The sequence below is a fragment of the Egretta garzetta genome, unplaced genomic scaffold (assembly GCF_000687185.1).
Source record: "Egretta garzetta isolate BGI_Z169 unplaced genomic scaffold, ASM68718v1 scaffold27, whole genome shotgun sequence".
Lineage (NCBI taxonomy): Eukaryota > Metazoa > Chordata > Aves > Pelecaniformes > Ardeidae > Egretta > Egretta garzetta.
Genome location: NW_009260400.1, coordinates 298,207 through 315,886, shown reverse-complemented (window position 1 = coordinate 315,886; position 17,680 = coordinate 298,207). Strand labels below are relative to the sequence as shown.

The window sequence follows — 17,680 nt, the reverse complement described above, 5'->3', positions numbered from 1 at the left end:
GAGCCCCCGGAGAGGGTGCTCGGCCTCTCCCGGCCCGGCGTGCTTCGCCGGGGGGTGGTGGGTTTCCTTGGGAATTCACTGGCGAATTTTTTTTTTCACGGGCAGGGCTGGGTGACAGATCTGAGCTTAAAACATCCGTATGGGAAAAGTGCAAGGCAGTCACCAGTGCTCCTGGCCAAGGCAGGTGTGATAATAGGGGAGTGTATCCAGAGCTAATGTGATGTCTGTTGTTTTCACTGGAAATTCTGTGATTTTTTTTTTTTTTCCACAGCCAGTATTTTGAGTAAAGCCAAAGCAGCAAAACTGCACATAATACGTAAATAACGCAAATTGAGATTGATCATGAAGACCTTCTGTGGAAGAGCTAATCCAACCACTGGTTCAATGGAGTGGATAGAAGAAGATGAGAACTATGACTACCATCAGGAAATCGCAAGGTATGTTGGAAAAAATAGTGCGTTGTTCCACTAAAGCCACAAAAAAGAGTGAACCCAACTTGTTCTTATGATAACTCTGGGGTTTATCTCTGTAGAAGTTCCAAGGGTGCAAGATGAACAGACTGCAGGACAGTCTTAGTGTTACAGTGCCCTGGGCTGTACAGGGTAGAACTGTAAATGTAGCATTTTGTAAAGTATTTTCCAAGTAGTTTCCTTCTAAATGTTTTTTAAACATTTTTGAGATGCTTACCATAATGCTGACAGTGACTGAGTTGTGGCAAAATACGTTGACTAAATTTCTTTTAAAACCCCAGTGCAACAAGTAATTGCCAGTCGTCTGTTCCTGTCGTAACTTTTTGAGAGCTTAATGTAGCAGCCAGAGAAGATGGGAAGGTTAGATTTTGGGGTATTTTTAACTAGTGTGACCTGTGAAGAAATGGGAACTGAAGAAAATGCAAATCTTGATTACAAACAATAGCCCATTAGTAGGCTGTCTTTCATTGCTGTGTCTTGCTCTGTATGAACTTCCCGTCTGTCTCAGCTGTTATTTCACAGGTCCATAGGTCTGTCTATTGGGTCCATTGCTGAAGAGGGGATATATGCCAGCAGTTAATTAGTTCATCTATATGCTGATGACCAGATCACTGAAATGACATTCCTTGGATTTGGGAAACAGTTCAGATCCTCAAAGAGCGCGTCAGTTATCTGTGCATGTATGGGCCATGGGGAACAGTTGCTTTAGTAAGAGAGAACAAAGGAGGCTATATAAGATCTAGCAGTTCTGTTGTGCTTTGCAGTATGTAGTATTTTGACTGGATTTTTTTTATTGTAGGTCACGCTATGCAGATATGCTTCACGATAAAGACAGAGTAAGTAGAGAAGCAAAAAAACTTTTGAATGGTGAGGAAAATACCTATTTCCTTTCTCTTGAATAGCTGTCACTGCATGATTATACAGGTTTCTCTGAAAGATGACGTGATCAAATTTGTACTCTTTAAGTTACCAGACCTGCTCTTAGATCAACAGATGTTGTCTTATGTCTGACTCCAGTGTTCTGTTTTTTACTGCAGAATGTGATATTTACATCCAGTAGCTAATTTTGCTGTTTTACGTTTGATGCTTTTGACAGAGGACGCTCATTAGATGACATTTCAAAGCCTGTAAATGAGAATCTAGGTTTCTTAGTTTTTATAGGAATGTAAGTAAAGTCTACCTTTATTCTTTTGTGGTATTTTTAGCTCTTATTTACTGCTTAGGATTGAGAAGAAAATTGAGATACCATCTCTACAGGCATGATGAAGTCTGGAGTAAATGGTTTAAATGTTCTTTGTGCTTTAGCCATTTAGTCAACCATTTCATCAATAACCTTTATAAAAGACTTTTATGGTGTCTACACTATGAGTCTTCAATTCATATTGAATTGAAACATGCCGGTGGAATCAGGCATTTAATAAGCCATGTAAAGACAGCAAGCTGTGTCTAAGTAATTACAACAACTCTACTAGTATTATATATCAAAAGTGTTAACTAGAATTGCTCGGGAAGGGATCCAGCACACCTTCCAAATTTATAATGTCCAGAGATAGTGTATTCTTTGGAAAGGCTTGATAAATCATTTGGAAAGGAATGTCTTACAATAGGCTGCTATGGAGTAAATATAAGCATATATTTCAATATGTGTACTGTCACTGGCAGGTGACAGCATTTCGGTTCTTTCCTGTTGTCAATGCTGGTATACTTGTAGCCACATTTAATGGCACATAACCCAAAGCCAGTATTTCACTTATGAATGTTTTTCAGTAGATGTAGAGAGGAATCTAAAGCCAAGATGCTTCAGCTCTTGTGCTCTCATTGGCACTATATGGCTATGAGTGGTGCTCCAGGGGAAAAGTAATCAGAAAAAGAGTAGTATCTCACATGGATCTTATTATTATTTGCTTCAGAAAATATATTACATTTGTAAGTTGTGCATGCATTATAAATAGCTGACCGATGAATGACAATGTGAATATTGCAATAAAAATTGATGTACTTTAAACGGACTGATGTCCCCCAAAACACCTGCTTTTGCCAAAAATGGCTTTGGTGTGACTGTACAGCATAAAGAATGTAGAGCCTTTTCTAATTACAAACAAATAGTTGGAGAATGCAAGATTTCTGCACAAAAATTAAAAGTATAAATGGATTAAAGGTTGCTGATTTTTTTTTTTTTTTTTGTTCTTTCTCTCTTCTCCACAGAATGTGAAATACTACCAAGGTATTCGTGCTGCAGTGAGCAGGGTAAAGGAAAGAGGTGAGAAAGCAATCGTTCTAGACATAGGGACTGGCACAGGACTCCTGTCTATGATGGCAGCTTCAGCAGGTGCAGATTTCTGCTATGCAATTGAGGTAAGCATTTGTTAGGGGTTGCACATACTTCTGCTTGTGTGTTCATCGCCTCTTTCTAGAGCTTCAGTGCAGTCCTGTCTGCATGGTCACTGGAGTGGATGCATTTGCTATTTGTGTTGTGGCTTCTGAAGTGCAAGCTTGATACTTCTATGTGTCGAAACCACAGAATACAGCTGAAGTGGTATAGTACATTTTTCATTTTTGGGATAGTTTCTCTAAATGTACAGATTAAAATTACTAAGTCAAGTTTTACAGTATTCTGTCTTCTCTACTTCTTATCAAAACTCAAGTGTAATATGGAAAACTTCAACCACGTTTTTTAAAAATGTGAGTATTCTCTAGCCATATTGCTGATCTTCGTAAGTTTCAACTCTTGGAGGTGGTTTCTCAGACCACCCAATCATAACATGGACCATATCATAATAAAGAGACTGTCTCATAAACTGATTTTTCCATGTCTTCGTGATTACATAGAACATCTCCTTTTTTATTGGCAGTTAAGAAACATCCTGATGGTCATTAGCAGCCATTACTTGTATTAAGGATAAGAACAGGAACATTTTGGCCAGTTTTGGTTTTTTTTAACGTATTTGAAGAAATAAAATTCACTTGTCTGTAGGTCATAGTTGAAAGAGTGCTGCGTGATTTTTATCCAAGTAAAAATCTACGTTTCTTTTCAATCTAGGATTTTATCCTACGATCATTTTTCAGGGACAGTCTTCTTTCCTGTGGACTCAGGAAGCAAACAGAGAGGGTTATGCTGGTTTCCAAAATGGCCACAAATGTCTTATCTTAAATAGTCAGATTGTGTGGCTGAGTAGAATACTTAAAATTTTTGCGTTTAAAAATGATATGGACATTAAGGCCTTTCAACACATTCTTCATTGTTCTGTTATTTTCAAGCTGTGTACTCTCTCTAGTCTTCTCTTTGTGCTGAAGGAAACAAAAATTCTCTTCACAGTTATGCCGTTAATAAAAGCTGATTTTTGGCATACTTCGGTTCAGTGCTGGTTGTTTTGGGTTATTTTATTAATTAATTAATTTCTTTTATGTCTTGAGCACATATTAAGTCTCTTGGGGCCTCTGTTGATGTGTGTATATCTTTATTAAAAATAAACAAGCTTGTTTAATGTAAATGCTAAATATTCTCAATGTGTATTTTTGTCTTTCAAAAGTTAAATTGGAGTAGCAGCTCAGTTTGTCACAGTGACATTGGAGCTCTATGAAATTTTGAAGTGAGGCTTTGCTGTCTTGTTTCATGTTAATGAACTTCAAAGATAGGAAGAGATACAGAAGATGTTAAATTTTTGCAGGACTAAATATATTGCATTTCGTGTTGGTGTCCATTCATTTTTGAAAGCTAATACTAGCTTACCACTTTGTTATACTCTTGCTATTCACAGGTTTTCAAGCCCATGGCTAATGCTGCTGTGAAAATAGTGGAGAAAAATGGGTTTTGTGACAAGATCAAGGTAATCAATAAGCACTCTACTGAAGTCACGGTTGGCCCAGGTGAGAACAATAGGGTTAAAAAAATTGGCAAGTACTTCAAAAGCATGAAGGGATACATCTTATTTTCTGTATGTTTTTAATTAAACCAGGCAAGTCCCCTACTCTCTAGTAAGTAACACTGGAAATTTACTTCAAAAGGAAGTGTTGCAATAGTATTTCAGTAGTCATTTGTATTTCATAGTAAACTTCTGAAGGAAAATAATTTGCAGTCTTCAGCAGGTTCTCTGACAGGAATAAGTTTTTTTTCTAATTACTTGTGTTTTCAGGATAGCATCTTCTTGAAAGACTTACATGAGGTCTTAATATTACAATATTAAATTGTGTCCTTTAGACGGAGATATGCAATGTCGTGCAAACATCCTGGTAACAGAATTATTTGATACAGAGCTTATCGGAGAAGGAGCCTTACCAACCTATGAACATGCACACAGGTATCTTGTGCAGGTAAGAAAATAGAAATTGATAGTGCCTGACATTTATCCCTAGAGAAACTCTTCTGCCTTTTTTGGAGTAGGATAGAGATTATACTTGATTTAGGCTTCTGTATCCTTTGTAAATACACCATCAGCTGTGCTAATCTCTTATTCAGTGGATAATTTACTAGATTTATTCCTAGAATAAAGCTATTGGAGTTCGTATTGGAAATCACAGGCTCTGAAATTACACTTAGTTGCTTTGTGTTAAAACAGCTTGCTGGTTAACAAATGTCTTTCAGAAAGGCATCCAGTTCTGATCTGGAGCCTTCCTTAGTAATTTGTTCCAAGGTGTTTTAAAAAATGAAATTCTCGTCCTAAATTTGATGGGCTTCACCTCTCAGGCATTGATTTGTTTTGGTGTGGTTTTGTTGTTTTTTTGTTTTTTTTTTTTACTAAGGAGCTCTTGCTACTCCACGTGCTTTTTGCCTGTGGAAATTTTTTAAGCACTGTAATCAAATTAATAGCCAGGGTTTTTGACATGTAATCTATAGGTATAATTTTAGGGCTTTCTCTTTTACCCTTTCTTTAATTAAAACATGGATGGCAAAACTTTATTTAGGTTTCTTAAGTTTCATCTCACCAGTTTTACATATAAAGACAATAGCACTCCATAGCTTTTTGCTGCTCTCCATATATAACTCTAAATTGTAATTAGTCTTTTTTGTAAAAGCATTGTTCTTGGACCTCACAGTTAGCTCTTAGTTCACAGTGGGTTTTTTTGGAACAACTTGCATGTTTTCTACTCTTTAAACATGGACACAAAGTTGTCATTGCATAAATACTTGACCCATTATTTTTCTTATTTACTCGTTGCAATCGCAAACTCTATTTTAATGTTGGTAGCTTAGTAGTTACCTGCCTTGAGAAGCTCAAGATATATCTCTTATTTCAGAATGAGAATGGAAATGCAAGTTTAACTGAGGCTAGTAAACTGATAAAGTTGCATGGTTGATAAAGTAATCTGGCCTTGCTGAACCACACTGGACAGGATAGATAAGTGTATTGTATTTCACAGGTAGAGGGACAAAGAGAAAGTGCTCTGATGTTACAGAAGTCTCTGAAATTATTTGTGTTTAAGATTTCAAGGCTCCCAGTCCAATGTTTCTTTAAACTGGTTCGCATTTCAATTGATGCAATTCTCATGCATGTTAGTAAGTCAGTCTCGTTGAATGCATTTACCCTTTATTTTGAACACTCAGGAAGGATGTGAGGCAGTGCCTCACAGGGCAACGGTGTATGTCCAATTAGTGGAATCCAAAAGAATGTGGTCCTGGAACAAGCTGTTTCCTGTTCATGTCGAAGCGGAGGATGGTGAAAAAATTATTGTCTCCCCTTCAGAAGTGGAGGACTGTCCAGGTGTTCCTTCTGTTTGTGACATCCAGCTGAATCAGATGCCTTCAAGTGACTTCACTATCCTTAGTGATGTGGTGACAATGTTCAGGTAAGCTAAGCATTGTTTTTGTTCAAAACAAAATTTTCCTGTTATGGCTGGTATATATGTTGTGTATTCAGCTTAGGAAACTAGTGAGAATTTCTGACGAATGCTGAACTATTTCTTGCTACAATTTTCATGCTTCTCTGCAGTGTGGATTTCAGTAAGCCAGTAAGGAGTGCTTCTACCTACTATAGAGTACAGCTGGAGCCTGTAAAATCTGGCAAGGCACAAATCGTACTTTCGTGGTGGGATATTGACATGGACCCCTCTGGGATGATAAACTGCACAATGGCTCCATACTGGGTAAAATCCAGTTCTGCTTTCCAGGTAAAATACTGAACCTTCAGATACTATCATCAGATGACTATTAGTAATTATATTGAGTAAAGGCCATACTGGGTGTTTTAAGCAGCTGTCCCTTAAGCTGTATAGGAACTTTGCTAATGTTTTATGTATTGGAAGATGCTAAATAAGCAAATCAGAGAAGTGTTAACTGTAGTACGTACCCAATTTAGGTTCTCTTTAATGTAAAACTTAAATGTAAGCTTTAATGTAAAGCTTAAAAACTGAAGCTGTCTTCCAGATTTGTTTCTTTTATTTATTTCTTTTATTATTTCATAGAAATAAAGATTTCCTTAACTAGTCTCTATCCCTGGTCAAAATATCAGTCTGTCGTTTGCTTCCATGTCATTCTTCTATTAAATTTCCAAATAAGTGTTAAGTTTATGGTAGTGTATTTATACTCCTAGAAAAAAGGCTGGTGTGGGAAAATGTGGGTTCATACTGGATAATTAGAGGAACAGGAGATCACTGTGAAATGAGATTCCTGGGTTTTTTGTATTAATGTGTTTACTATTAGGATGAACTTAGTCAAAAGGAAGCTACAAAATGGTTGTTTGCACTCACTGTGTTTGAGGATAAAATTTGAAACTATCAAGCTTCAGGGCACTTAATCAGCTTAGAATGACCAATCAACCTGGAATATTTGGAATGCAGAAAATTAGCTTTTTGAAATACAAAATAGTTGTACTGTCATATCAGAGTGACACGAAGTGACCTCATTTGATGCATGACGCAAAATGCATTTTTTGCGGTCAGCAATTCAATACAGGTTTCCAACATAAGTGAACTACAGAAGTGAAACAGCATTAATAAATGCAAAGTGTATTTTGCATTTGTTTTTCATTTGACTAAAATACAAGCTTAGTTATTCGACAGGCCAGTGGTCTCAGGGTTATTCTGTTGTAAGAAATCTATATAAAGTACATTTATTCAATACACGTTGTTAGTCTTTATTCAGCCTTGCTAATGTGAACAAGCTTCTTTCAATTAGTCGTACATCAGTGCTTTGAAACTGTGCCCATTCTTACTAATTGATTTCCTGCTATTTGTTTCCTTTCCATTTACTATTTATGAGTTACTTCCTGAGGTTTTGTTTATCATCTCTTTTCAGTGGAGAGATCACTGGATGCAGTGTGTATATTTTCTACCAAATGAGGAGCCTGTTCTCCAGGGTGAGAAGGTGTACCTGACTGCCTGTCGTGATGAGTACTCTGTGTGGTATAAGCTGCAGAAAGCCAGGTAACAAAACATGCATGTGGGAAAGGGTGATACTTTACTCCAAGCTCAAGTATTTGCTGCTCTTAGAGCAGCTATTTTGTAGAAGAGCAAGATAAGAACCTAAAGACTAGAAAATTATTAAAAGCCACTTCATGGGCAATGCACAGGTGAGAAAAACACATTATGCATAAAAACACAGTTGAGGTTTGGACTGTAGGCTCCTGCCTTATACTTAATGGCATTCTGAAACAAAAAAAGAGAAACAAAAAACCACTCGCGTTTGGTTCCTGGAAATCCTAAAATATAGCTCAGCTGAGCTGGCATATAGGTAAAGGAGTGAAATAATTGCCATTCTGTCTCCATTCTCTATTTTCCTCATCAGCACTGTCTTTTTGAGATTAATGCCTTTTGTTCAAATTAAAAGGAGCTTAACCATATTAGTTGTGATGACAAGAGCAGCTAACATTTTTAAAAATCAGTGCCGGCTTTAAAAGTTAATGTCTGAATTTTATGTGCCTTTTTTGCTTAGGTATCCAAGCGAGTATCTTTTTTCTAAAAGATGAAAGCCTAAAATACCTCATCATTAGAGTTAGTGGGAAAGTTTGGGGGGGTTCTTGGTTTTGTCTTTTTAAAAAGGTGAAAATTAGCCCTTTCTCTTCATTTGGAAATGCAAAGCCACAAAAAAATCATAGAATCGTTCAGGTTGGAAAAGATCATCAGGATCATCAAGTCCAATCGTTAACCTAACACTGGAGACACAAAACTACATGTATTAATTATGGGTGTGTGTACTAGCTAAAATGCATAAATGTACCTGTTTGTGAAAACATGTTACTTATGCTGTAGTTAATCACAGAATCATAGAATGTTTTGGGTTGGAAGGGACCCCTAGAGGTCATCTAGTCCAACCCCCCTGCAGTAAGCAGGGACACCGCTAACTAGATCAGGTTGCTCAGAGCCCCATCCAACCTGACCTTGAATGTTTCCAGGGCTGAGAACATCAACACATTAATACAACAACATTAATACTTCATTTATTTTTTTTTTTTTCTAGAGGAGAAGAGGAGGATAAAGCAGATGTTCGTGTTGAGAGTCCTGTTTGTAGGTGTCAGGCTCATCTTCTTTGGAATAGACCACGCTTTGGGGAATTAAATGATCAGAACCGAACACGCCAATACATCAAATCTTTGATGAAAGTAAGTGCATCTTGCCTGTAGGTTTTTTGGCCTCTATGATAGATGCATGTATTGTTTAATTTGCAGTAATTACGGAATTTGTTTCTCCCATGCTAAAGGACTTTGCTCACAAAGTGTATTTTATTTACATCAGCAGATGTAAGTTATATTTTGTCATAGAAATTTTGGTATATTTTAAAATTGTAAGCAGCCATTTTTGCATAGGAATTTGTAGCAGCTCAGTATATTTGTTAGAAGGAATATTGGTAGTTGAATAAAGACACCCAATACGTTTTTGCGCAAACTTTTTCTGACCTAAAACAAAGGGATTACACGAACATCTTACACTGTTCTGTTCTGAAGTGGTTAATCTCCCAGTCCTTATTTGATATGGAAGTGTGTAAAGTGGGGGAAAAATGTGACCAAAATGTCTAGAATTTGAAATTTTTTCCGTCTCAAATAGGAATAACAATGACTATTTATTTTCTGTAGGTTCTGAAAACAGATAGTGTTTGCCTTTGTATCAGTGATGGCAGTCTGCTGCCTGTGCTGGCTCACTATCTTGGAGCAAAACAGGTACAGTGCTTCTTCCTGTTTTTCTGATCTTTGCACTTTGGCTTGGTGGTTTTTTTAGTTCTCTCATTTAGATCAGCATTTCTAGCCCATTATTTAAGTATTTCCAGTGTCTCTTAAATGACAAGTGAGAAAGAGGCTCCCAGTATGTTGAAGTGAAGGTTAAATTAATCTCTGATCAAGCTGAAGTCTAGGGACATAGTAATTACCAGTTTCAATGTTTACCAACGTGTAGCCTTGAATGAAAGTGGTGTTCCCCATTCCCCACTGATTCCTGTTTGCCATCTTGTATCTTGGTGCTTTTGGAAATGCTCTTTCTACCAACCTAAATGTCTGGCAATTTTTTCTTTCTTCTTTTATGTTTGCAATTCCATAATTACATTTATTATCTAGTCTGAAGTGGAAGGTCTGTAACAGCAAGATAGGAAGCAGTAAGAATAGTGAGTCTGTGTGTAAATGAGAGCTGAGAGCTGCTGTGCTGTCTCACTTAGGCGTATACTGTACTTGATGTGTTGTGTCATGGGGCTCTTCAAACTAAAATCTATTATAGTTGGACTGAATATCTGGGAATGTGTAATGTAATATAATCCTGAAGAAGATGCTAAGCAATTCTTAGAAATAAATAAACATTCTGAGTTAAATCAGTGATCCGTGGACCCTGTGTTTTTGTCTTTAGTAGTGGCTAGTCACAGACGACTGTGAGAAGGGAGGAAATGAATAGGGCAGACAGAGAGTTCCATTATATTTTCCTAGCCCTGTAGCAGCATATTGCCTAACTATTCACCAGTTTTGAATAAAACCTAATTTTCTTCTTACTTCAAAAGGCTGGTGTGCTGCCTTGCACATCTGAGCTCTTTCCAGCTGTTACAGTCAGATCATGATAAACAATGCTTACAGGGAGTAAGCACAACTGGAGGTTGTTTCAACATGCTGGCAATATGCTTGCATTTTTTCAGGAGTAAATACATGTCTAGAGCAAATGTTAGTATGATATATGTGTCTTAAAAATGGAAAATAAATATTTGTATTCTGTTGGTTTTTTTCTTGTATGGCTGTGAAAACAGCATTATTTAGCCTGTAGTTATTGGGGGTGGTTTTGTTGTCAAAAAGGTACCATGACAGTGGGCTGTGGAATAGATGCATGGTTCTTACGAACTGTGTTCACTAGGGCATCAAAATAGTCCCTTTATTGTTCATTTACATATTTGTTTAATTCAAAATTATAAAGCTAGTTTGACTAACTGTTGTGTATTTTCTTTAGGTGTTTACATTAGAAAACTCTGCTGTGTCCCGTTCTGTCATGGAAAAAGTGAGTATTCAGTTTTCTGTTACAGCAGTAAATGAACTCATGTCATTTCTAAGGCTAGAACTGATGCCTTTGATTGTCCTTGCATCAATTGCTTGGATGCTAAATGAGTTCTATGAATGCATTTGATCATACAGTTTGACAAGTATGTGGGAGGTGGGATATGTTGGGGCGAGAGGAGTTCTTATTTTTTCCCGGTATTTGTACAGAGCTTTATGCAAATACTTGGAGGAATACATCCTGCTGGAGGTACCTCCAATCTCAGCTTTAGCTACAAGCCGAATCGGCCACAGGGGAAGCTGAGCTGAGCAGAGAGAATTATGGTTGCCAACACTTCATGTCTCCTTGCAGATGCCTGTTGGCTTGTCTGAGCTGCTGCTTTGCTGCCCTCATGGTGTTGGGGATAAAAGCCAAGCTGTTTGTTTCTGAGGATTAGTGGAATGTGAGAGTATCCCATAGCTTGCACCAGTCTTACTGGGAAAGTGGCATCTAGCAGTTCTGTCTCCCAGCTGAGACAAGCTGGGAGTGCCTGCTCCTAACTGCAAGTGATGTTTCACCTTTTTCCTTGGAGTAGAGCAGAGAGGGCCCTGCCAGTGGAGTGGAGGCTGTTCAGGAGAGGCAGCTAATGCCTAAGAAGCTACTAGAAGCAGCTTCCTGAAGTCATCGTTTGTCTGTGTCTGTTTTAGCTGGCACTATATATTTGAAAGAGGTCTGTCTCAGCCTGTGGTTTAGGACTACAAAAACATGAAGGGTAGGCAAATTAGGACACAAACCTGGTCTCAAACAGAAGCTCGATATGCAATGTATTTGTAGCTGAAGTAATTTTTGTCTTTCTTGACTGTCCTTCGCATCTGCTTCAAAGTACAAGTGAATGAAGGTGAGGTAGGGCATGTGTCACTAGGTGCACCTTTCAAGAATAGACTTGTGTCATTCTGATGAGTTATGGTAGGCAGTTTTTTAAAATTTCCTTTTGGCAACTGGTTTCTTTTTTTGTTTATTTTTAATAAAATTATTATTTTGATAGGGGCTTGAGTCTCAACTGTAGCTTTTGATAATCACAGTATGCTACTTTTTTAGTTTTTTAAAGCAAATCATCTTGAAGATAAAATTAAAATAATAGAAGCACGCCCTGAGTTGCTGACATCCTCTCATTTGGGAGATAAAAAGGTATGTTACAGTTGCCCAATACTGGATTTCAGTGGGGTGGTGGGGAGCAGAAGGTGAAGATGAATCTTGCTTTCCTACTGTGCTACTGTAACCACATGAATCCCATTATATCCTGGTTCATGTAAAATGTGGTGAGTAGATAGTTCAGACCTTGTCCCACTAAAACTAAATGAGACTAAAGACTGTGGGAGGGTTTTTGCTTTGTTTTTGAAAGGGTATGACTTTCCCTTGCTGCATAATCTATACCCAGTTATTAAGGCAGTTAAACTGGTTTAACTGCACATGTGCTACTGGGCTATAGCTCTTCTTTCTCAAGCCACTCAGAAGACTGCAGTCTGTTTGGAAGTGCTAACATCCTTAAATTAAAAATTTCAAAATTCTATGATTCTCATTACAAAGCCCTCCAACCTAAAACTGCAATATTTTCTCGCAAACTTCATTGCAGGAAAAATCACCTTAAATTTGCAAACTAAAACCACAAAAAGATGCCTATTTTGCAGTATATACAGTATCCAGTAATTAAATCCTTATGGAGCAGTAGAAGTTGTTTATCTGAGTACTTCACTTGCTATGTTGCATTGTGAACTATTGAAGATACAAACAGCCTGTGTCATTGAGTTGTTGTTCTTTATTATAATGCTTTTTATCTCCTCCTTTGCCAAGATTTCTGTTCTTGTGGGAGAGCCATTTTTTACTACAAGTTTATTGCCATGGCATAACCTGTATTTCTGGTATGCAAGGACAGCTGTGACCAGTCACCTTACCAGCGATGTCACTGTCCTGCCTCAGTCTGCCTGTTTGCACATGATGATCGTGGAGTTTCAGGTGAGATTGTTTAGAACCATCTGTTTGGTATTTACACAAATCCACTTAGAATTGAGTATTCTTCCAGGATTTTTTACCAACAAGTTCATCTCATCTTAATACTGTCCACTTCAATATGTTTTGCATTTACTGCCTGAGAAAAGAATATTTGACATCCTGAAGATGAGTTTTGCTATTTTGGGTGTCTCTTGTCAGAAAGCTAACTCAAGTAATTTTATCATTTTAAATGAAAGGGCTGAATGTTTTAAAATATTTCTTAAGATTAGAGAGATATTGCTGAACCAAGTGAGAATTGTGGTCATTTATAAAATTAGATATTCTGCAAAATAGCAGTTATTGAAGTGATGCTTTATGAGTGTAAGACTGTAGGCAGGATTCATAATTGCATGGGTTTTGTTTTATTTTTTTAAACAACTTGAGGCTGTGCACTGTTCTAAATTTGAGCATAATAGGGGTCACATCTTAAAAACACTTGGAAAAGTCATCTTTCAGAAATGGAAAAAGGTATTTTTTGTGGCTATTAAGGAATTGGACAGTAAAGATTGTGAAGAGTTTATCTGCAATGACAATGGAAATTAAATAAGTACTTTCCTAATTAATATGCAAAGTTTTTGTCCAGTAGCTTAAGTGAGGGAACTCTTTGGTCTGAAATCATGTAACTAAAATACACATACCTGTAAATAAAAAAATGCCTATAATCTAATGAATTTTCACATAAACATAACCTTCAGTTTATCTGTTAAAAATGCGAAGTCTTTTCTCTCTTCTTCCCTCTGTCTGGTTCACCAGCTGTGTAGTTTTGTGTCTGAGCCTTCTGTCCCTTAACAGTTTCCTTAGTCAAATGCTCTTTAACCTTGTTCTCTTACTTCTGCCTTTGATTTGTGCATGTGAAAATACGTATGTTCTTTTTCCCCCTGGGACTAATCAACTATGCTGCGTGTTTTTGCATACCTTTCAGTTTTCTGCAAAAATGTAGAGAATAAATATTTACTGAGCAAATAATGTAAATCTGAATCTTGTAACAGGAAGCAGACTGGATTAAGACTAATCAACAGTAATCAGATTGAAATAAGCAGTTAATTTTAATTCCATGCTCTCTTTTCAAGAGGATTTACTTCCCTAGAACTTAAAGCTTTTTGTAAGGAAGTAAGCATTATTCTCTTCATGTTTGGGATGAGAAGACTGAAGCATGCAGAGTAATGATTTAAGATTATTCAACAATCTAGTAGCAGAATGTAGAGTAACATTTGTGTCACCCGAACTTCAGTTTTGCACTTTTATGTACAGGGTTGTATTTGGAGATGATTCCATGTAGTTATTTCGGTAGGACACGTAACTTGTGTTTTGTTCTATTAAGCTATTCCAAAAGCTACTGCTTTAATTTCACCTTTTCCCCTTTGTTCAGTGGTGAATCTAGACTCAAAGACTAGAGTCTGTGGGCTTTTTAAAATAACCTCTGCATTTACCGGTTCTTGGTTAGACAGAAAGAACAGACATAGTGTTGTAAGGTGTTCTGCAGAACTGGTTCTGTAGGCTGTTCTGTCTTGTCAGAATAGGAATATGTCATTATAGTTAAGCAATTAGCAAAAGCTGGATCCAGGAGAAAGTATTTGATGAAATCACTTCAGTTACAAACTTGTTTAGTCCATAATTGCATTAAGGGAGCAGGATGCTACCTATCGGATCTGATAGTTCTATCAGGTGTGCTATTTGGAGATTCTTTATAGTCACTCCACTTCAGGCTGGATTCAGGCATGAATTATGACAGCATTTATTTAAATTTATTGTAGTCCTGCTGCCATCTTGTAAAGCAGGAACATTTGAGGTTGCTAAGTGCAACAATGAACAGGTAATAAAATGTATATATCCACAGCTAGTGAATGATCTTGTTCTATTAAGAGACCACTAATGCAGTCTAAGAAAAGGCAAACATTAAACTGAATCGTTGTCTGTCCAGTGGATTGCTAAAGTCAGCATAGGGTGGAATGCCTAAAATGATTTTACTAACCTTTGGAGTGCTAAAGGGAAGTATGGGAGTCCTGTAGGCTGCAAAATGTTTGATGCAACTGGGAGCACTACCTGTACTGGGTAGTGGAAATGGGGGGGGCTCTAAAGGTTTAATTTTGGCAAATCCATACCTACTCTAAAGTCAATTATGCATAGAGATGGTAGGAAATGTGGGATATTCTCTAGAGGAGTTGAAAATTGAAAATGGTGACTAAAGAATTAACTGACTTGCAAAACATTTTCCCAGAATACATTATCTTCTGATTCTTGCAGTAGTTCTAATGGTTTAGGAATGTATAGATAGTAAAGAGTCTTTGTCTGACTTGTTATCAAATGTCTAATCTACAGCTGAAATGATTTTGTTCACTGTATTACTTAATAAAGTCAAAAAAATTCTTGTTTTCTTTTCTAGGACTTATGGAGAATCCGGAGTCCATGTGGCACCTGTGAAGGTTTTGATGTCCAGACTATGGATGATATGATTAAAGTAAGAAGACTTAAAATAGTTTCAGCACAAGTCTCAGCAAAACAGAATAAAACTCACCTTGGTTTAAAAAAGTATTTAGTGACTGTTGAAAACCTTGCGTGTTAGGCAGGACACCATCGGTTGAATTCTTCGTTAATATGGTGGCTATTTAGCTCTTGCAAAACAGTAATTTCTGTGGCATGGGTTTTGGGGTTGTATGTATGCATTTGCCAGCCCCTTCAGTGCTTTGCACTATTCATTCAAAAAGAAAATACAGTTCTCAAAATTTTGTTCTGAGCTTGAAGTCAAATCATCTGGGAGTTGTTCGTAGATGAATCCTGCTGCCTTTACTTGACCTTGCAGGTAATTTTGAAAGAGAAAAAGGCTTTCTGACTTCAGATAAATAGATCTGAAGGGTGAGATTTATCTGTATCAATTTCTAGAGCTGTATTGTAGATATCCATATTTGAGTTAGCCATTTAGATTGCCTTTATAGTCGTTGTGGAGGAGTACAGGCAGTTCTGGAGTAGAATTCATCTCAAGGGAGAAGAAAAGTTAAATGCGTTGTATTTTGAAAATGCCTGTTTCTGTTTAACTGCTGAGGACCATAGTCATAACAATTACTTCATGAATGTAGTACGCATTTTCCCTTGTGCCTAAGAAGTGCAGTTCTGTCCTCTTGCAGCTTTATTGCTTAAATACTCTGGGTTCAGGACACATAATTAAATTGAAAACAAGGACTGTTTGCCTTTGGATTGTTTTCAAATAGTTTTACTACTTTCTTTCTTTAGAATTCTCTGAATTTTAGGGAATCCAAGGAAGCAGAACCTCACCCTCTGTGGGAATATCCTTGCAAGTCACTCTCTGACCCCCAGGAAGTTTTGACATTTGACTTCAGAAAGACTGTACCACAACACTGTCTCAGCACAGAGGGTTCTGTAAATCTTTTACGGTAAGTTTTCCCTTTGCAATAAATACTCTTGTCATACTCTGTTTTTTAACCACATATTCAAGCTCTTTGTGTGTGTGTGTGTGTGTGTGTGTGTGTGTGTATAATGTGTGTATATATATAAAATATATAATGTATAGTTTATAATAGTTAACTAGTGGGAACATACTTGTCGGTATAAGCCATGGTCTGGATGTTTTTAAACTTTCTGTTTGTTCCCTGTTACTGAGTTCTTGCAGAAAAAGCTCCTATTTAGCTTTCCAAATTATTCTGTTCAATAGCTTTAAAGTGTATGCTCTTCTTCCTTTTAACTGTAGTTCTGACAATCTTGATATTTGTCACATCTTCTGAGATACTTTTCATTATAATCTAACTACAGATTATACTTAATTCTGTTCAAACTTGAAATGCTGTTAAGAATTAAAAAACAGGAGAAAGTTATTTTTATCTAGAGCTTACGTAGCTCAAACACTGCTGTAATTATATGTTTTTCTTTGTGAAACAAAATCCAGAACAATCTGTGTGGGGTCTCTGTGCCTTTGCACCAGTTGTATTTACAGGCAACGCCTCTGTTCCTCATGGAGCAGACCCCTGAAGTGAGATGGGATGTGTGGTAAATATTTTCTCAAAATTCAGCAACCATAGAAGCTGGGATCTCTGAAGGAAGTACTCCCCAAATATGCCAAATAATTTATGCCATGTTATCAAGTGCTTGTTAAATGAATGTGGTTCTGAGGAGATTTAGTTATGACATACTCTCCTCTTGTCTTTTTTAGATTTTGTATCTGCAAGTACTTTAAAAGTTGCTACCCATTTACCAAATCATTCAGCTGTTCAACTTTTTTTCAAGGAAACAAGTTATTCCTGCTTTTACAGGTCTCACCTAAACTATGTGAGCAATGGGTGCAGTGTTTAAGCTGTCAGTATTGTATCAAGTAACAGGTTTTGATCCTCCACCTCTCCCCAGGAAAGGAAAGAGCCATGGAGCGGTTCTGTGGATGGAATATCATCTTGCTGCTGATGTCTCTGTTAGTACAGGACTGATGCAAATTTCAAACGAAAAGGTATTTCTTCAATCTAATTTATTATGTCAAAGTTTATAGGATTACAGTGCTGAAAAATGGGTCTCTGTTGGCCATGCTGGGTTTATGTAGTGCTCTTTGTTACACTATTTGAATGCTATGTAGGTAGATCTACTGCAGGGGCGAGCAGGAGATGTACCTTAAAATGGGAGAGTCTGCATTGGACTCGTATGGGACCAAATGCTCCCATAGTTTTGAACCACATTCAGCACTTAAATATGATGCTAGCTCAAAGTAGAATTTATTTGTATAAATCCCTTTTCTCAATTTAACAAAAGCAAAAATTTTGAGGGGAAAGAGAAAGTATTTTGGGTGTTCAGTC

The 17,680-nt window shown here is 37.1% G+C and overlaps 1 protein-coding gene across 5 annotated transcripts in view; it reads left to right on the top strand.

Moving 5' to 3' along the window:
• Window positions 1-9: 9 nt before the first annotated feature.
• PRMT7 (protein arginine methyltransferase 7) overlaps window positions 10-17,680 on the top strand; it is a 44,544-nt gene continuing 26,873 nt past the window's right edge. For 4 of the 5 annotated variants that reach the window (XR_004842583.1, XR_004842582.1, XM_009643242.2 and 1 more), the window contains exons 1-17: window positions 10-184; window positions 272-437; window positions 1,270-1,306; window positions 2,676-2,825; window positions 4,229-4,337; window positions 4,669-4,781; window positions 6,013-6,254; window positions 6,398-6,575; window positions 7,702-7,829; window positions 8,863-9,004; window positions 9,476-9,559; window positions 10,818-10,865; window positions 11,940-12,029; window positions 12,693-12,854; window positions 15,274-15,348; window positions 16,119-16,279; window positions 17,244-17,340. Coding sequence is in view for 2 of the 5 variants with exons in the window: in XM_009643242.2 (XP_009641537.1) it covers window positions 343-437; window positions 1,270-1,306; window positions 2,676-2,825; window positions 4,229-4,337; window positions 4,669-4,781; window positions 6,013-6,254; window positions 6,398-6,575; window positions 7,702-7,829; window positions 8,863-9,004; window positions 9,476-9,559; window positions 10,818-10,865; window positions 11,940-12,029; window positions 12,693-12,854; window positions 15,274-15,348; window positions 16,119-16,279; window positions 17,244-17,340 (1,911 nt within the window). In the remaining 3 variants the exon portion in view is untranslated. Of the gene's footprint in view, window positions 185-271; window positions 438-1,269; window positions 1,338-2,675; window positions 2,826-4,228; window positions 4,338-4,668; window positions 4,782-6,012; window positions 6,255-6,397; window positions 6,576-7,701; window positions 7,830-8,862; window positions 9,005-9,475; window positions 9,560-10,817; window positions 10,866-11,939; window positions 12,030-12,692; window positions 12,855-15,273; window positions 15,349-16,118; window positions 16,280-17,243; window positions 17,341-17,680 lie in introns of those variants that run through there. The other variant, XR_004842584.1, reaches the window with a different exon arrangement.